Raw genomic sequence first — 20,973 nt, 5'->3', positions numbered from 1 at the left:
AGCATCCTTGCAATTGTTCTCTCCAGTTGTGTCAGTTTATCTGCTTACTTTCAGCATCCCCACACAAATTTGGGTCCCTAATAAAACATGGAATGCCACAGGGTTGAGGGTTGGCAGGACCAGATCTGGTTGAGTCCACATCCCCATTCCAGTCACTCAGGCTGTAAATTAGTGTGTGCCATGTTCCTGCTGCACTCGTGCAGTTTGTTAATCACAAAGTTTTGTGCTACTAAGCCAAGAGCCTTGGAGAAGCCAATTATATGATATCAAAGATATTATCTTTATCAACTAGACCTGTAATCTCATTAGGAAATGATAACAAGGAAGTTTCACAGGACCTTTTTTTCTATAAAAGCAGGTTGATTGGCATTAATTATATCATCCACCTTTAATGATTTATTAATTGTGTTCAGAGTTGGACATTCCATTTTTATTTATTTTCCCCCAGAATCAGTGTCAAGTTGACAGGCCTGTAATTACCTGGGGCTCTTACTTTTATCTTTGTTTGAAATAGTGGCACAATATTAGCTTTTTTCAAGGATCCTCAGACATCATGAGTGATCCCAAAATTATTGAAGAGTCCACCTTAAGAGTCCAATGAGTTCCCTGTAAAACTCTCTGCTAGCACTTGCATTCAAGTTACTGAAATCCATTGATTTAAACCCATGGAACTATTGATGGCAATAAGCAAGTATTAAGCCTATTTTTCTTCTAAATATTCTTAAAAGAAGCAGAATTTTTCTACTAATTGATGACTACTGTGTTCTTTTGTGTCATTTACTAATTACAGTTTCCAGCCACAGAAGAATTTCTGTGAATATTATCATCCCTTTTAAGTTTTATTTTATTTTCCATTATAAATAGTTTTATTATGACCTTTGTTTCTCACTCTGACTGTATCTTTTATTTTTGTGCTTTTGGCTTTTTTTTTTTAACAAGGGAAAAATTTCTTGATATGTTGTACTTTTTTGGACTAAAATTTATGATTTTTAGCTAAATGTAGCTGTAAATCTTTTAAGGGAGGGAGAACTTCAAATTCATGCTATAGAATCCCCATTTCCAATCCTTTGTATGTGATTGTTAAGTCTGGAAGCCTACTTAAAAATTGTTTTAAAACTGAGCTGAGAATTGGATATATGAGATGGTTTTAACTGACTTAACTATAATAGTAAATGCTTTGTAACCACGAGTAAAAAACATGAGAAATTGTGAAAGCATATTCGGAAACAACCTAATTCCTGCTTTTCCTCTGTTCAAAATGCAGTTATGGGAGTTTAAATAAGGAAATCAAACCTGGATTGGGTGGACGATGGACACTGGAAAATAATTCCCTCCATGTCCCCAGAGAATATAAGTGTTCACTAGTGTGAGATATATTAGATGGGGAACATGCAAGTCTTGTACTGTTTGCCTTTTACCCATTAAAAAAGTGTACAGAGAATTTAAATATCCTCAGTTATCAGTCAGATGCTGGTGGGGAACAATTAATTGTTTTATTGATTTCACTTAAATAAAAAAAGACTCTTGGAGCAAAGTGTTTCTTTAGGATACAAAATCAGCTCTCTTTTCCAAACTAGTAATTTTTAAATATTAAAAGAACATGACAGGCCAGCTAATTTTGTACAGATACATATATATATATTTTAGTTCTACATCTGCTGCAGTTTTCTGTTGCATAATTGATTTAATCTCTAATTTTAAAGGAACGTTGAACTCCTTTACTGGACTCCGCATACATTTCTCCAGGGCAAAAACTGTCCTACTTTTTCCTCCTTAGTCTCTGTTTAGTGCTGGGCCATTTTCCTCTGAAACTGTAAACTACCCTTGGTGAAAGAAATGAAGGCAAAGTTGAAATATAGTTTACTGTGCAGACTTATCACCAAAACTTCTTGGGCACTTTCTTTTTCCCTAAATTTTCTTTTTCCCCTCAATCTTTCCATTTTTCTCATCCTTGCTGCATGAGATTACCTTTCAACTGATGAAGGAGCAAAAAGGCAAAAACTGGTTGAGAAAGGAAATATTAATTCAGCCATTTAGGTATTTCTTTAAAATCAGATTCACACATATTCCCCCCCCAGTTTCCCTCCTATTTTCAGCATCACAGAAGCCATGGATACTTTTGTGGTGGGTTTGATGCTGTGTTGCCTTTATTGCAGGTTCTTTGAAACATCCCCTAGAAAGGGATTTAAAGCTGCTGTTCCTTCTTCGGGCTTCTGAAAGGATTTTCTGTGATCGTCTTGAGGATATAAATGTGCACCCAGGGAATATTGGTATGAAACATGAATTCCACTTTTCATAGGAAACTAATTTTTGGTAATATCCAAATCTACCACTGTTGAGACTGTTACTCTTTTGTACAGATAAACCTCAAACAAAGGTACACATATTTTACAGCTAACATTTAATCTCCTGGGACATATCATCCCTATGAAAAGTTTCTGTATTTTGGATTTGTCCTCTGGCTTTGGATCCCTTTTCCAGAGGGGGGAAAAAAAGTTCATTGTCCAGAAAGATTAATAATAGCCACATAAATTTTTTTGTACCTTTCATTCCCGGAGTTTTTACCTAATTTTTTTACTTAGATTTTTTTAATGGTAGATATTGTTGTCTGCAATTCCTTCAATTCTAATTTGTGTCAATGAGACTTCTGTGGTAAAATCCCCTCTCTTGCCTGTACATGCAATGGTCATTTTACTTTATTGAGGACTTATTTATCCTTCACTTTGTATTTTGAGTGAAGTCTTTGTGCTGTTCTTACACTTCTCATAAAATATAGAAACATACTTTAATAAATATAAAAATTTCCATATATTTAGTTATTGCTTCAGTTCTACTCAAGCCTCTTTTTGTTTAACCTTTGAAATCCTCCTTCTATTCTTTCTTTTTTTTTTTTTCCCAGGAGTTTATGGACAGGTACAAATTTATAGCGCTTATCCTAAGATGCCTTGGACACATCTGGGAACTAATGTTGCTCCTGGCAATGAAAGGTGGTATTTTGGCTAAATATGCTTTCAAATATTAAATTTTGGCTCCTGTTGCTATGACTTGTATTTAATATTCCTGTGAGTTGCATTATTCTTTCCCTTTGTGATGGGTTCTGTTTGAATTTTGTCTAGATAGAAAAAAAACCCACCTAGGTAACAAAAAATTGCACCATGATGGGGAAGCTGATGATCTTTAAGGTCCGTTCCAACACAGATTAACTTTAATTCTAAAGAAATCAAAATTCCAAGGATGAATCAAGCTGAGAATTCCTTCCTTCCTTCCTTCCTTCCTTCCTTCCTTCCTTCCTTCCTTCCTTCCTTCCTTCCTTCCTTCCTTCCTTCCTTCCTTCCTTCCTTCCTTCCTTCCTTCCTTCCTTCCTTCCTTCCTTCCTTCCTTCCTTCCTTCCTTCCTTCCTTCCTTCCTTCCTTCCTTCCTTCCTTCCTTCCTTCCTTCCTTCCTTCCTTCCTTCCTTGTTTCCTTGTTTCCTTGTTTCCTTCCTTGTTTCCTTGTTTCCTTGTTTCCTTTCATTCATTCCTTGTTTCTTCCTTGTTTCTGCCTTTCAGCCAGGCCTAACAAAGCCTCATTGGAAGGTTCCCATCAGGGTAGAGGTGTCAGCATTTAGGGCAATGACTGTAAAGATGAGCAGTGGAAGCACAAAGACCTCACCAGTAGGGTTCACCTGTTGTGAGCTCTCTCAGAGCTGTATGTTCAGTGCAGATTAATTGTTTAGGAATTGCTGTGTAGCTGATCCTGATCCAAATCCTGCAACTTTAGAATCACCCTCTGGGAATTCTTCTCCTTCCCTGACTGAGATGGGAGATCAGAGTGAGCAGATTCTGACTGAAGCATGCCAGTTAAACACTTGGATGAAATGGATCCAGGCTAGATCTGGGCTGCTGCCCAGATATTTTATGTGAAATATCATGAGGTGCTAAGATACAAGTGTTTGGAGTTAATGCATGCACATTAAATACAACACAAAGAGTTGTTTCAGTTGTTAAAAGAAAGGGGAAAAAAACCCAACCAAAAACAATGCCCTATTTTTCATTAAAATCTACCAAAAGCCGCTAAGAATTAATGTGGTTTGATACAGGAAATAGGTAAAGCAGTGCTGGAATATGAAAGGTGAAGAAAAATGAAAGCTGAAGGAAGTGGTTTTTATTGAAGGAGAGGAGCTGCACTATATCTTTTTCCAGTATGAATCAGCTCATCAGTTTAGGAAGGACTTTCCTACCATTTCAGAAGATATGCAGTGATTCCTCAAAAAAAAAAAAAAGTAATAAATTTTTGGTGGATTTCTCTACTGAATATTCATAGGTATTGTATAGTAAGTGCTCATTTGAATCTACTCATCTTTGAAAAATATTGGAGAAAGAGACTCTGGAAAAACTTGACAACATCCCTTGAGGAATCTCCTTTCTCTCTGCCCTTCTGTCACTCTATCCTGCATGTGAGACATTGTCTGAATTCACAGTGCCCTTTTTCCTCAATAATTCCCTGAGGAGTTTAGATCATGACCTGGCCAGCAGCAGTCACGCTGTAACAGTACAAGATGTTTATCAAATAGAGGTGAACACTGATCATTATGCATTTGCTGTCACTAAGCACTTTTATTTTCCTTATGTGAAGCTAAAAATCCCCTGAACTACAAATACAACTTTGACTATAAAAGGGGATCTTCAATTCAAGATTAAAACAAATAAATGCAGGACTCTGTGCAATGTTCAGTAGCCAGCAGAGTTTTAAGTGCTGGTGCCTAGTTTTAAGTGCTGGTGCCCCTGATGTTCAGCTACCAAGGGCAGGATTCAGGTACCTAATCAGATGGTTTGGGCCCATTTGAGGCATCTTTGGGCTCTTTTGAGATATTTTGGGGCCCTTCAATGGCTGCACATTTGTCTCCAGGAATGCTTCAGGAACCAGTCCTGTCTCCTGTCACATCTGCTGGCTGATGTTTTAGATACCCTGGGATATCTCAGGTAGCAAAAGTTGCTCTTGTTAAGGGAATCAAATCCTACTCAAAGTGCCCAATTCAGAGAACTGAATTGCTTTTCACCCACAACTGACTGCGCCAACAAGCTCTGGTGGAAGCTTAGGTGCCAAATGCAGACCCTACACATGATTGTTGTCTAAATCCAAAGATGGCTTTCAGCTCTGCGGAATATTCCTGTCACCAAAAATGGTCTGATATATCATTTGGAGGCAGCTTGAGCTCTGAAATGCTGTACTGGAACTGTATATGTTGTTAATCAATGGTGTGAAGTAGATGCTTCAGGATTAATTTCCTCCCACATATTTCAGACATCTGTTTTTGCAGAAAGCCCTAAAGGGGCTTTTCCTACAGCATAGCCTGTGAACTTCTTTTTTTTTTTTTTTTTGCTTTTTTTCAGATCTCCCTGAGCAAAACTGTTCATTTTTAATGAAATCTGTGAGCCTAACTCTTGTGAGTGTAATGACATTAAGTTTATATCATGGTGTTACAGGATTTTTGTGGAGGATGAAGTAGATTGGGATCAAGGTGGGGATATTGTGATCAGCTCTTCCTCCTATGAAGCCCACCAAGCTGAAGTAGTTACACTTAAAGAAGTCCATGGTCATAATATAAGAATTCATGAACATCTTCTGCACAGGCACATTGGTAAGGAATGTTTCTTCCCTTTTTTTGAGAGTTTTCTTCTGAAGTATTGACTTTCCATTTCATATCTCAACAGGATCAATTCTACTTCCCTGTGGTATCTTCATTTCTTTCTCCATATACTTTTTTAGCTTGCTGATTCTAACATGAATTTCTGTGGGTATAATCAATTCACTGCTGAATTGTTTGGGAAAACTTTCTGGTGTTTCAAGTTGAGCTGGTTCACAGAATGAGAAAATAATTTTTCCTCTCCCAAAGGAAAAAAGAAATTTAGGATTTTAGGCCCTTTGCACAATTTCTATGGTATGTCAAAAACCTGAAAAATAATTAAACCCCACCCTTTTTTCAAATTTCAAAATAATCATATTCATAAAGTTTAAAATACAAAATTTTATCAATTCCATGGCATGAAAACAATGTATTTATAAACTAATATCTAAATAAACATAAAATCTGTGTATGTCTATTTTCTGTGTAGATTGAATGGGATCTATATTTCTGTGGAAAAATGGATGCAGTGTTAATACCTATTTACTTTTATTTCAGCCTATAAAGTAATTTATTACCATCTATTTGACAAAAGAAAAATCATTTTATTAACAGGTCAAATTCTGAACCTTCAAACCAAGGATTTTTCTTGTGCACATCAATATTTTTTAAATTTGATCTTTATTCCAGCCAGTAGGCCCAGAAACTAGTGTAATGGATAAAAAGATCCAGAAATATCATGTTTTAAATGGTGAATGTTTAAATGTCTGAGCCAGTAATCAAAGCTGCACTTGGAACTGAGCTCTGTTCTGCAATTATCCACAGTGTTAATCAACAGTAGCCTCCATGGCACAGTTTTTTATGACAATTGCATTTTTCAAACAAAATGTGCAGTTCAAAGCACAGAACATCTAGACTATATTTCCAGTAGTTTATGCATTTTAGGCCTTTCTTTTTAGCTGATGTAGATATAATAAATGTATCATGAGGGGAAATTGAGTAATGGAGCAGTTGTTAGATAGAGGAAAAAAAAGTACTGATGGAAAAATTAATGGGTAAATACTGAGCTTCACCTTGGCAAATGTAGATACTTGCAGGAAATGTTCACATATGAGCCAGTCACTCCCAGCTCTCTGGAAAATTAAAGCAGAAAAATACACACAATACATACTTCTCACTTGTATTTTATCTGCCCCTAAAGCAGGTATATAAAATACACAACAAATTGCACTTGAGATTTGCCTATTGCTCTTCACCATGTATAAAACCAGTCTGGATAACTAAATCACATCTGCATGTGTCTAAAATCACCTGAGATTAATTCAAGCTAGACAGCTGCATAAACTTGAGCAAAAGTCTCCTTCAGAAAGGCATTGAAAAAAATGTTTTAAATCCTTTTAGAAAGCACACACAAACAAGCCTCTGTAGCAAAGAGGGTTTTGGCATTGACATTAGTCTGATCCTGAGGAAAATTCATGGAGATCAACTCTGCAGTGTGCTGAAGAGTAACTCCAGCACGCAGAGCTTGGAAAAAATGAAGTGTGAACCTGTTCATTGCTTTGGCACCTGCACACCTCAGGGGAAAGGTTTAGCACCTTCTTGTTCTAAAAACGAGATATCTTGGCAAAATATAAGCACACAGTGAATATTTGATGGGCAGGTGGCCTTTCTGGTTTTGTGTCGATGCACGCAGATTGTGCTGGGGGTGAAACACACCTGAATGTCAGTGCAGATTCTGCAGAGGAGCTGTCAGGATTTATGTCCCTCAAAGCACTGGCTAATAGGTATGATAGACACTTATCACATTTGCTTTCTTGAAACTCCCCAGGGCGTCCCCATGACACAGAAGATGGCAGGAGCATCCCTTTGGCCGCGGAGGTTGGGCTCCTCACACGGAACGTGCAGATCCAGTCAGATGTGGCTTGTGCTGGGAGGATGCTGGTGGGACACTTCACAGACTCCAGTGGGATGGAGTTTGAAGGTAGTTGAGATTCACCTGTCCTCATCAAGCACACCGGTTTTGCCCAAGAAAGAGGTGCAGCAACGTGTGAATCCATTCGCATGAAAGTCAGAACAAACTGACTGTCAGCAAATATGAAACATGAGCACCACTAAAAATTCATAAATATGGACGATATTTTAGGAGGGGCTGCTGTGTATTTTGTGAGGTTCTACTGTGACTTTGTATATATTTATTCACAAATACCCATCACTACAATACACTGACAAAGTACCTGCTGTTATATGTCTGACTGCTAACGTGGTTGTCCTTACCTGTTCTTATGTAATATAAGTTTTCATTTCACTCCATTTATCTCATTGCAGGTGCTCTTCAACTCTTAAATGTTCAGTTTTTGAATTTTGGGCCTCCTCAGCTTTCTGCCATTGAATTCAGGAACGTATCCCAGGGGTCGTCAGTGGTGTCATCCAGCATTAGTGGAAGCTGTGGAGCTGGCATTAAAGCAGTCGAGAGCAGTGGGATCTTGTTGCTCAGTAACGTGGTGTTCAACACCACTGGACCTGGCATTGATTTGGAAGGGAAAAATCATTCCCTCATCAGGTGCCTTGTTATTCTGAGCAGGCAGCCAGCAGGTTCATTAAACTGGGTTGCTGGCATCAAGGTGAACCTGGCCACTAGTGTCTCCCTTTGTGGCAATGCTGTGGCAGGATCTGAGAGGATTGGCTTCCATGTCAAGGGCCAGGAGTGTTCACTAGCTGGAGAATATTGCAGTGGAAATGTGGCCCATTCGAGTCTCCACGGCATTCACCTGTACCAGGAAGATGGATTTCAGACCTGCACTAGAATCACAGGTTTTCTATCCTATAAGAATTATGACTATGGTGTCATGCTCCACCTTGGAGGCAGCATTATTGTGGAAAACGTGGTGCTGGTGGACAACACGGTGGGACTCCTGGCAATGGTGCACTGTGCCTACACCGAGCAATGCTACACGGGGAAAAAATTCATAGAACTTAAAAACTCCGTCATTGTTGCAACAAGCTCAACTTTTGACTGCCTCAGAGACAGGATCCAGCCTCACTCAGCTGATCCAACAGCCCAGGACCGACCCCCACGTTACCCTCTAAGAGGCCGTGTTGGGATTTTATGGCCCACGTTTAGCACTGCTCCCAGCCAAAGGCCAGAGCATCCCTGGCACAAAACCGGGCATTGTCCAAAAGCCTTGGGAATCATGAAGCTGAAAGGTTGGTCCTCTGCCTCCACTGGCCAGACTGTTCTGTCACTCCTTTCCTTTATTCATTTCATTTTTTCCAGTTGAGGTTTTAGCCTCCCACAGATGGACTGCTGGAGAAATCAGTCCCAGTGAAATTGATAACACAATTCTTCTACAACCTGATACAGTTTAATTGAGAAAAAAATATTATTTGATATTTTTCACTTCCTGAATCTACTGCAGGATAATTGTTTGCCCTAGGAGCTGTGGCTGCCCCATCCCTGGAGGTATTCAGGGTTGGGTTGGATGGAGCTTGAATGAGTCTGGGATAGTGGGAGGTGTCCCTGCCCATAGCAGAGGGGTGGAATGAGATGATATTTAAGGTCCCTTCCAACCCAAACCATTCTTGGATTCTATGATTCCATGATTATGTCTCATGCTAATGTATACATTCTACCTCACACATAACTTCCTTCTGTGTTACTTTTCCAATTGATTCATCTCTCTGGCCCACAGTTGTCTCCACCTAAATAAAGATACCAAATCTGAGAAGTGAATATCACACTTTGGATAGAATTGTCACAGAACATAGGAACTACAACTCACAGAAGCAGTTATGACCTTTATTGGTATAAGAGATTGCACAAGAGGAATAGAAGTCTGTTATGTATCCTGGATCTTTGTTTCAAATGAATTTTTCAGTCTCCAGAGCAATATTTGAATACAGCAGAACCCTGATGGCTGGTTGCAATGGTGGGATCTAAAATACCTCACTGCCTTCCATGTCTTTACTCCTCATTGCTACTTACTTTTGCAAGAAAATTCATTATCCCCTTTTTACTGAGGAGTAAGAGAGATAGAGAAAGACAAATAGACTTGCACAGAATCTTACAAAAAATTCATGGCACAATATGGATTTTGGAGCTGCATAAGAGTTGAGTGCCAGAGCTAAGTATGTGTCATCACACCCTGCTTGTTTTATATTAATCTCTGGCAAATTGAAAAATCATCCAAGGCAGGTTGTTATTTAACTGGTTCTTGCTTATTCAAATGAAAACGTATTACATACTCTTGCTTTTTGTTTTTTCTCTTTCAGTTACTATTTCTTTGATTTCCTTTCCTATGGCATGACTTGGTTTGTATCATCTCTGGATATAACTTAGCTGCAGAGTATTCTAAAGCCACATGAAGTTTTATGAACAATGCTATTAGTCTGATTTAAAAATAATTTGCACAGATATATATGGGGGGGCATGTTAACATGGAAAACATCACATGAAAAAACAACTTCCTTATCTCTAGTTATGGCACTCTTTTAACCACTTTTTCTTGCTTGATCTTCTCTTAATCCCTGGCAGAAGTCACCTTTACTGGTTTTACACAGAGCTGCTACAGTGAAGACAGGGACGTCTGTATCATGTCAAATGCTGATCACTTCGGCATCATGCCTCTCATCACAGCAGAGACATCAAGGATGTTACACGTCAGTGAGAAGGACAAGTTCTACTTTCATCCAACGAGGTAAAATGCTTCATTCTGAACTATCTTTTTTCCAAAAAAAACCAACCCAAACACCTACAGCTTTGGAACTATCCTCCCCTCATATCTGCTTTTGTACTGCTCCTGTCTGACAAAAATGAACAAGGTCTGACATCAGACAAACATGCACAGAAAAACTCAAATACAGGGAAAAAAAAAAAAAGAAATGGAAAAACACCACCAAATTTAGTTTCAGGCAATCTTTTACAATTTGAGTTTTGAATTCCATCAAGGTGCATCTCCAGAAGAATCCTCTTGCATTTCTTCTTTTCCTGACATTTGTGTAGCAAAACAAGCCTCACATATCCCATTTCCTAAACCCCCATCCTGAGCATGTCTGACTTCTCAGCCTCAGGCTTCAGAAAATGTCAGGACCTCCAGGAAAAAACCCTGAGACAGGGAATGTCCTTTTGGTCGGGGAAGCGTGGCTTGATTTGTGCCTGCGAGATCACATCAGAAATGTTGATCAGTACCAGGCAGGCTGTGAGATGTCAAATGATTGCCAGAACTGCTCCTGCCCAGGGAGAATATCATCTGTGAGTGTTGAGGAGGGAGGGAAGAACTTCATCTGTAACCTTAAGTCACTGCTAGTTGCAGTGGTTTAGACATACCACATCCAATGGAAACCACATGCCTATTTATTTATTGCAGTCACTGAACATGATGCAGAGGCTATGTCAGGAAAGCCTTGAAGTAGCAAAAAAAAATTCCAGCATGGACTCCACTTGCCAGTCAAAAATAATTGGAGGTGTCCCGCACTGCTATGTTTAGAGCCCCTCCAGCCTTCTGCCAGAATTTCTTATTTTATTCTATATTTTTGCTTTTTGCTCTGGGCATTAGTTTGCGTGTAGATTTCTGAGCCCTGTCCAGCTTGTCAGCTCCCATTATGTTTCGCTCTTGTATCCATCCCACAATATTCTGCTGGTAGTGAGCTGTTGAATACCCAGTCTACTGCAAGAGCTGGTGGTTTTCAAATGTGAGGAAAGCACGTGGATCACTGAATGCTTCCTTGGGAGGCTGCTGAGCCTCTGAGGGTGGCTCCATCTCCCAGTGCTCCTCATGCAGTATCTGCATGCATTTATTTAATCCGTCTTTGCAGCTGCTGAGCTTGATCCAGGATGTGGCTACATTGTTTTGCTTCAGCATCCTGAAGGGATATCTTGATGTATATATCCTGTCAAAGAGAAGATGAGCATTGCCTTGGAGCAAGAAAGGAAATAGAAACATCAGAGAATATAGCAAATCCATGAAGAACTTTGCTTGTCCTGCTGGTAGACCTAACCAGCAGAAATGCTAGATGTGCTGAGAGATGGTCAAGAACTGAACTGTCAGGACCAGAGGAGTCTTTGTTCTCTGCCTCTTTTGAGCTTGGTTGACTGGGGGAGTTGGCCTTTTTGTTCCTCTGCCCTTACTGCAAATCTCTGCCTATACCTGTTCGCCCCATTCAAGGTACCAGCAATTGGTTTTTCTCAGCCTGAGACCAAATAATTCTGCATTTTCTTCAAGGTTTAATGTGTAGTAATCTAAAAATATCTCCAAGGACTTTGCTGGAGTACAAGTCTTTTTATTGTATTGAATTCTGCCATGGGTGTGAGATGCTCAGTTCACCAGTTCCTTTAAGCTGTGTTGAACCTTTAGTCCATCTGCAACTGAAAGCAATTCAGCTCACTACATGTCAGTGTTTCAAAAATTAGGCATGTTATTTAAACACACTGACCTCCTTCTATAGTCAATATAGACCCTTGTTTAGGAAATTATTAAACACAACTCTTATATTTGTCTCAGTGAGATGAGTTTCTCTCAACACCCCTGTCCTGTTACAGGTACCTTCCTCCGTGACAGCCAGTAGTTAATGGCTTACATAGAAATTTATAGGCTTTTCTGGCTGTTCCAAGCCACTAGTAATAATGTTACCTTTCCTACTAACCAGTGTACAAACCTCTAAAGACACCATGCTCCCTGAAAAGAGATGCAAAGGCTCAAGGAAAGCCCTTTTTAAGGATTTGGATGGAGGTGTCCTGCATCTGGAGCCACCTGTCTCTGTTTTCCCCAAGTCAGAGTTTGAATGGACAGAGTTCTACTCAGAAGCTGGTAAGTGCTCGTGCTGGTGGGAGTGTTTGCAAAATCATGCAGAAACTTGAGCCATGAGATGTGACTTTCACTGAGATCTGCAGCTGAGGTTGAGGTCATGGTAGTCCCAGTCTGTGTGATTCCTTTCCAGGCAGGATGTAGTGAATTGTGCTGTGCAGTTCTGTGACCACCAGTGCCACTCTGCCTACTTGCAGTATCATTTCACCCCACATCCTTAGCCTCTTTAGGGTCTGACTCACTAGATTGGATGGTAGAAAGAAATTTTTCCTTGTGAGGGTGGGGAGGCCCTGGCACAGAGTGCCCAGAGAAGCTGTGGCTGCCCCTGGATCCCTGGAACTATCTAAGGCCAGGCTGGACAGGGCTTGGAGCAACCTGGGACAGTGGAAGGTGTGTCTGCCCATGGCAGGGGGTGAAATGAGATGATTTTTAAGGACCCTTCCAACCCAAACCATTCCATGACTGGTGATTCTACCTGCCCCTTCCAAAGTCCTCTGAGAGCATGGATGGGCACATGCCATAAAAACACCACAAAACTGCACAATAATACCAATAATTGGCCCTGCAAGGATTTTCATCTGCATCCCACTGAGGAGATAATCAAGCTGAAAACCCACTCCAGAAGTCTGACGACCCCTCTCTGTTTAAAAAAGGCCCATTCTGCTCAGTAACCACTTTCTGAAGGCTCCCACAGCAAGGCTCCATTCTCATCCTGATTAAAACTCAGCTCTCTGATTCCAAATAAACTCTTTAATTACAATTAGCATTCCCTGTGCCTGCTGCTGATGGTGGCCATTTTGCTGTAGAGATGCATCGTTTGTAACTCTGCTGGTATGGGAGACTGATGGGAGGGACTGTAATTAATCCTGTTTTCCTTCACACTCTGAAACTGATTAAACACAAGAAGAACTTTAATCTTTAAACAAAATGTATAAGGCTTTTCCTCTAAGGATCCCACTCTAGCTGGCTGCTTACAGGGCTGATTTATGTGTTGTCTAGATGCAAACACTGATTTTTATTGTACCTTTTCCACCCTAATTATGAATCACATCCAAGCACTAATGCTCTGGTACTATTACCACTTAGCACCTGCATATTAATGAATAAATTTGCATACAAAACCTGGATTTTATTCAGATTCCCACAATTTTTAGCACAATTCCCACAATTTTTACTCATAGCTATAAGAGGAATCCCCACCATCTAAAGTGCGCTGAGGGTACAACCTTCACTCCATAGAGTTTATCTCCTTGTGAAATGGAGGTAACAGCATATGATAAATGTTGCCTGCCTCTGAAGCTATGACAAAATTGCTGTGCTTTCTTTTTGCTGCCCAAATCTGAATAGGGATTTTTTTCCCTACCCTTCATAAATGTGTGTTAAATTCCTCTACATTTCTCATTCTGACCTATGATTCCTTTTGTGGCTGACATTTGAAAAGGCACAACTTGATGATAAGGTGAATTCATGGTTGTCTTCCCTTCTCTCCCTCTCTTTCTGGAAAATTGTAGCACTGAGTATTTTTCACAGCAATGCAGGCTTCCAGGATAGACAACAGACAAATTGGAGAAAAAGCTCAACTTTCCTGCCCCCACTCATCTCCTGACAGCAGGACCAGAGAAATTATCATCCCCCTCTGCTGGGCATTGATGAGGCCAAACCTTGAGTCCCATGTTCAGTTTTGAGCTCCTCACTGCAAGAAAGACATTGAGGGGCTGGAGTGTGTCCACAGAAGGAAAAGGAGCTGAGGAAGTATCTGGAATGAGTCCCATGAGGAGCAGATGGAGAAAAGAAGGCTCAGAGGGACTCTACAACTCCCTGAAAAGAAGAATTGGCCTCTTCTCCCAGGAAATTAGTGATAGGTCAGGGGGAAATACCCTCAAGTTGCACCAGGGAAAATTCAGGGTGGATATTATGAAAAATTTCTTTCCAGAAAGGGTGGTCAGGCATTAAAACAGGCTTCCCAGGACAGGGGTGAGGCCACCATCCCTGGAATCATTAAAAAGAAATGATGAAAGAAAGAAGAAAGAAAACCAAGATGTGGCCCTCTGTGATATGGTTTAGTGGGCATGGTGGCATTCGCTCATTCATTGTGGGCTTGATGACCTTGGAGGTCTTTTCCAGCCTTAATGATTCTGTAGGGACAGATGACCCTTTGGTGTGACAATGCTTCAAGGCCTGTAAAGATGGTGATGTCACAGAATTATAGAATCATGGAATGGCTTGGAAGGGGCATTGGAATTGGATGATGTTTCAGATCCAGCCCAAACCAGTCTGTGATTGTGTGATTCTATGATAAACATAAATATTTATGTTCACTTCAAGATTCCAGTTCGGCCAATCAGATCGAAATTGCTGTCCCTCAGCCATTTTCAGATACTCTGATTACTCTGTGGGGAGCAAACCAAAATATTCAGTAGACTTAAGGGACAAAAAATCCGTGGAGGTGTTTTACCAGAATAAGGAGTATCACAGGGAAGAGGTTGTGAGAGCCATAACTGGAGCACAAGGGATCATTCAGAATTATATTGATGTTCCTGGATTCACATGATATCTTTTATTGAAGATGTAATTGATATAGAATTTATGAAATTTATTATTTCTATACCCACATTTTTCCCTCCTTTGTTTTCCCAAACTTGTACCCACTGAGTTTGCTCTTTGTTCATAGACCAAGCTTTTCATTGTGACTCTCTGAAAAAGCAGAATTGTTCACTTCAAAATGAAATTTTAGTTTTCTGGATAAACTGCAGAAATTTAGAAAAAAAGAACAAAACAGGAGGGAACAGATCCAAGATTTTTGTGCTATTATTATTTCTAGTGCAAGAAAAAAAGGCGTAACAACAAAAGTGGGTTTGAGTCCAACAAAGCATAATTACTTTTTAATGTGGGAGTCATTTTTAGTCTTTTTTTTTTGTCTTTTAAATATAATGCCGCAAAAGTTTAAAATTAAATATTTTCCAACACCCTCCTCCCTAAATAATTTATGAGGAACTTTCAAAGTACCATTTTTTGAATTATCCAAAACAATTTAATGAGTTTAACATGAATTTGTAATTATTTAAATCTCTTTGAGCTGCCATTTTTGGATGACAAAATGTTTTTCTCCTAAAACTCATGTCTAGAGCAAGCCTCTTGCAAAAGAGCTTGGGGCCAGGCCTGGAGCACTAAATGGTTCCATGGTAGAGGAAATACCAGAATCAAAAGCTGTACAGCAGAATTAGCTATAAACAGGAGTGTCTTGTTGGGGAATTAAGGATAAGTGAACAGTTTGTGTATTCAACTGATTCCTATGTCCAGGTTAAAACCCCAGCTCTACAAAGGGCAGCTGATTCAACCATCCTTGTGTAGTTAAAGGATCAGTCAGTTGCTGGCTTTTTGCAGTGTTCAAAGGACACTCTTGTCACAGTTCCTAAATCTGTAATCTGGGATGACTCCCAGAGCCACTGAGGTTCATTGTCTTCCCTTGGTGGAAAAGTAGCTGAGGACCTGAAAATCGTAGAAGATCCAGCTGTCCCCACTTCTGTTGTCTCCAGTGTTGTCATAGAATTTTGGAATGGTTTGGGTTGGAAAGGACCTCAAAGGTCATGTGATTCTGTCTCTTGTCATGGGCAGGGACAACTTCCACTACAGTTTACTAATGTTTCCTTCACTGAGCAAAGAGAGATTGACTCATTACATGGGTAATACACAGAAACAGAGAGATGAAACCAAGGCTTTCAAGTTTTAGTCTTGAGCCTGCAGACTGATGTTTTCTTCCTGATGACAGATACATTCTAGGAATAATTTAAGGCAATTTGGACTGAATGATTATAAAATCATAAAGCAGATCAGGTTGGAAATGGACTTAAAAGCTCATCTGGTCCACCCTTTTGTGGGAAAGGAACATTCTGTGGCACCCTGTCCAACTGCATTTTGAAAACTTCAAAATGAGGATGTGGTGGAGACACCACCATGTCCCTGAGGAGGTTGTTCCAATAAATCATAGAATCGCAGAATGGTTTGGCTTGGAAGGGACCTTCAAGATCACCTCGTTCCATCCCTCTGCCATGGGCATGGACACCTTCCACCATCCCAGATTGTTCCAAGCCCTGTCTGACCTGGCCTTGGACACTTGCAGGGATGGGACAACTACAATACCCAGCGATTGCTATCACTATGAAAAAAACTTATTTTTTCTGGTGCAAGCAGTACCTGTAGTCCATTGGCTTCCCCATGTGCCTCCTTGTGAAGAAAGAGCTTTATCCTCCTTGTAGCTTCCCTGTAATATTGTGATATTCCCTGGAATATTGTGATAGGATTCTCTCCTGAGCCTTGTCTCCTCCAGGGAGAACACACCTAATTCTTCAGCCTTTTTCTATAGGAGAGGTTCCTCAGCCTTTTCACCAACTTTGTGTCCTTCCTTCAGTCCTCTCTGATTCTGATTTACTGAGGGATGATGAAGCCCGGGACTATCTGATGTGTATTCATGCAACTTTTCCTTCCTGTTGTAAACATGTACTCCTTGCATTTTGTGTGAATAATTGAATTTATTTTCTCCTTTACAACCTGACAACTCCTTGTAAGTTCTTTGGATACAGTAGAAGAATCAGTGAAATTTAGGTCTGTAATACCTCTGTGGGATGGTCATTTATTTTGACACATGTTTTCCAGGAAGAGGAGAGAATGTGTGACTTGCCCAATGTCAGTCATTGAATTAAAAATTTTTCTTCCAGAACCCCAACAGCCAAACTTTGAATCTAAAAACTCTCCACCCTTTAAGGCAGGTGGAACTTTATGGTTGCCTGGACTACAATAAGCCCAAAGTGCATTTTACATAGCAGTCTTTACTAAAAAAAAATATATTCCTGGACTATATTTTGGGACATCACTGAACATTTAAATTCTGTCTACAATTATAAAGAAACAAACAAAAAAGACCTGTTGTGTTTTGTTTTTGTTTTTGTTTTTCCATTAATTCTTAAAAAAAAAAAACCAACATATTTTTTTTCTTGCCTCAGCTTTTATGTTAATCTGTTGGTGAGAAGACCAGTGTGTTGGGTACAACTAAACTTTTATCTGACCAGCAAATCACTGAGATTATATTTTCCTGTGTCATTTTCAATCTGGGCAAATCTAAAGCTGTGAAATTGCTCAGTAGTCTTGCTTACTCTCTAGAGCTAATCAGTACATTTTCTAAATCATAAAGAGGAAATTGTTTAATTTGTAAATGCTGTTCTGAAGCAAGTTATGGAGACATTCAACACTCAATTTTTTAAAGAACTATTGTCAAAAACTCTTTGAATTGTAACATTGAAGTTAAAAGTCATAAATGAATATACAGAAGTTTGCTAAGTTCATCAGAAATATGATAAAATGTCAGATGTAGGTAAAAACAATAACTTGGGTTATGGGTTGAAGATTTTTGTACCATTTTCTTTCTTCTAGTACTTTTAATTATTGAATAAAAATCTCAAATAATAGTTGGGAAAGCATAGCATTTTGAGACACAGGCTGGCAGTATAAGTTAGGGCTAAAGCTGGGTGAAAATGTTACACCATAAATATTTAATATTCCAAGGAATATGATTAGCCACACTAGCTATGCATAATCATAGTCAGTAATTAAAGATGTCTGAGAAGAAAATGCAGGTTTGGTAGATCTGCAAGGAATGAAACAATGCAATATCAGCATTGTTTTCCTCTGGAGCTTTTTTGCTGCTGCTGTTCCCAAATAGAAATTTGCTTTTTCTGCAATAAATGGCCCATGCAAAATGGGTTGGAAGTAGCAATGGAGGACATTAAAAGAGCTCTTACCAAGCTATTCTTTCATAAAAACCAAACCTAATATGATCAGAAAATGCTTGTAATCCTTAATTTTCCTGAAAACACATCTCTGGTAAAGATTTCAGCAGACTTTAATTAAGTTGAGACCAAAGCAGAGAATAAAGTTGGGAGGATTTTCATAATGCTCATGGGAGAACAAAGTTTAAAGTAATCCAAAGGGATATTAAGTTATTTTTATATCTTTGATGTCTATGTGGTGGCTCATTGGGGTGAGATGGTGGAACACGCTGAATTAAAGAATCAGCTCTGCCAACTTCAGTACAGCACAGTGAGGGACAATTCTGTGGGGGGAGAATCCACCAGTTGGGAAAGAAGACAGAGCAAGGAATGGCTTTAAACTGACAGAGGGCAGGTTTAGATTAAAGGTATGGAAGAAATTCTTCTCTGTGAAGGTGCTGAGGCCCTGGCACAGGTTACTTAGAGAAGTTCTGGCTTCCCCATCCCTGGAAGTGTCCAAAGCCAGACTGGACAGGGCTTGGAGCAACTTGGGATGGTGGAAGCTGTCCCTGCCCATAGCAGGGGGTAGAACAGGATGAACTTCTTGGTGTCTTCCAGCACAAGCCAGTCTGTGATTCTGTGATCTGGATGCCACCATGAGACTTCCTTAGGGGACAGCTCTGCCACTGAAAACCGCTCCTCTACCGGATTTCTTTTGGTAAATCAGAGAGGAGCTGGGCACAGTTGGGGATGTAGCAACGAGGTCAGCAGTGGGGCTGAGGTGGCCATGCCTCATGTCCACTTTGAAATACTCTAAATTGCTTTCTCTCACAGTCACTCCTGTTTCAGACTCTAATAAAAGACTATTTTCCTTTTTCAGGGATGCTTTTTCTTTAATTCTGAATGCAGGATGTGTGGGATGAATGGCATTGTTCATTTTCCATGTGATCAGCATAGAGCAATGTATATACACACATAGATTATATATCTGTATATGTATAATTGTATAAGCCTATCAAATCCTATTTCCTTGTCCCCATCAAACAAGGGTATCAAATTCTTTTCTCCTGATGAAGCCAAAAAAACCTTGGGCAAACCCAACCATTTCGCACATTTATTGCTGTAAATGGAGTTTAACTTTATGTGCCACCCTTTCGACTTCTTTTCTAAATTCCTCAGGTTCTTTCAAACAGTCATGAACTGATGTTCAGCTGCATAAAATGTAAAATATGTACACATATCTATTAGGAATGATTATCCAAATGAATTTTGGAAAAACTGATTATGAAGTCAGGTCCCTGACAATGGGAGATAACCTTGCCCCTTAGGATAGCAATCCTTTTTGAAGATGTGCCAACAAATAGTTTGTGCCTACTCTTGCTATCAGAAATTCTTGGCTTCTCCTTTTAGCCTTAATCCCTGAGGATAAAAGAGCAGGTTTTTAATTTTCCATACTCAACTCCTGTATTTAAGGAGCTATTTTAAAAAATACCACCATTTTTAGGGTTTGTGAGATCTTGGAGATCCTATTTGCTTCCCTGGAGGCTCAGTACCCCCAACACACTACATCACCTTCATTTAGGATTCTAGTTATGGATTTGAAACCCACTTCTCTCCCTTTCTATAATATAATATAAACATAAATGTATAACATAAATATGAATAAATATATATGTTGTCTTCAACACAAGCAAAAGTTTTTTTATCATTGACACGATGAGGCTTCTGTTTCAGTGTAGTGTTTCTTAAACTGTGATTCATAAAGCATTGGTGGTCCATGAAACCTGAATAACTGATGGACTTACGACTCATGGATTTATTTAGGAACCTGACAGTTAAATATCAAAAGAATTATTAGGCGTGTGGAAAACAGGAGATACAAGGAATGGCTGGAAAAGCTGGGTGACTTGGTCTTGAGAAAAAGTGGAAGAGAGGTTTAGGAACAGCCTTAAAAAACATGAGACTGCTGAGGATTGGAGAGAAATAAATTGCTCTCAAAGTCTGTGGAATCAGAAATAATGGTCCCAAGTATCATCAGGATAATTTTATGTGTTGGGAAGAAATGTTGGAATAAAGACGGAGAAACGTGGGCATAACTTGCCCGAGTGAGTTGCAGAGTCCTCATCAGTGGTAACGTCCTTAGATAATCAGGTACAGATGATCTTTTCCTGAGCAGGTGGAGGATGGGTCAAATAACTTCAAATAGCCATTTCAGCACCTATTTAAAAAATTCTGAAAGGATATTTGTGGTCTGCAGGAATCTTTGAGATCTGACAGTGATACATGGGTCTAAAGGCCAGGGTGTTGTAGGAGGAAGGTTTGGTAATTAGGACTCTCTAAATGCTTCTGATCAAGACAAAGAGTGACCAAAGGAGAGAGGAAGGGGAGGAAAGGGATTGTCTCTCAACCCACGTGCTTGGACCCTGTCGTTCAGTCTGCCTGTTCTTGTGGAATGCCAGTGAGCCTGAAATTATGTGCAATATTTAAGTGTAGAGATGAGTCCCACAGAAAATGGTGTCCAGGGTGTGAGTGGAGTTTACAGGACCAGGGAACTAAAACTGGCACAGGTTGCCCAGAGAAGCTGTGGCTGTCCCATCCCTGGAAATGCTCAAGGCCAGACTGGATAAGGCTTGGAGCAACCTGGGATAGGGAATGGTGTCCCTGCTCATGGCAGGTGGTTGGAACGAGCTGATCTTGAAAGTCCCTTCCAACACAAACCATGCTAAAAATCTATTCCTTATCTGGGACCTCTCCTCAAAGCTCAGACATCCTTCATATCCCCCAAGGAACTGTTCCATTCTTATTT

General features: G+C 39.8%; 1 protein-coding gene across 1 annotated transcript in view; it reads left to right on the top strand.

Annotated features, from left to right (window-relative positions):
• The window catches only part of PKHD1 (PKHD1 ciliary IPT domain containing fibrocystin/polyductin), a 238,627-nt gene that overhangs the window by 156,605 nt on the left and 61,049 nt on the right, over positions 1-20,973 (top strand). Inside the window, 7 exon segments of the mRNA XM_031060250.1 lie at positions 2,157-2,270; positions 2,900-2,987; positions 5,466-5,620; positions 7,434-7,586; positions 7,931-8,809; positions 10,137-10,299; positions 12,248-12,408. Of these exon segments, the coding sequence (XP_030916110.1) occupies positions 2,157-2,270; positions 2,900-2,987; positions 5,466-5,620; positions 7,434-7,586; positions 7,931-8,809; positions 10,137-10,299; positions 12,248-12,408 (1,713 nt within the window).

The sequence above is a fragment of the Geospiza fortis genome, unplaced genomic scaffold (assembly GCF_000277835.1).
Source record: "Geospiza fortis unplaced genomic scaffold, GeoFor_1.0 scaffold106, whole genome shotgun sequence".
Classification (NCBI taxonomy): Eukaryota; Metazoa; Chordata; class Aves; order Passeriformes; family Thraupidae; genus Geospiza; species Geospiza fortis.
The sequence above is the reverse complement of the archived record's forward strand: the minus strand, read 5'-3'. Positions and strand labels throughout refer to the sequence as shown.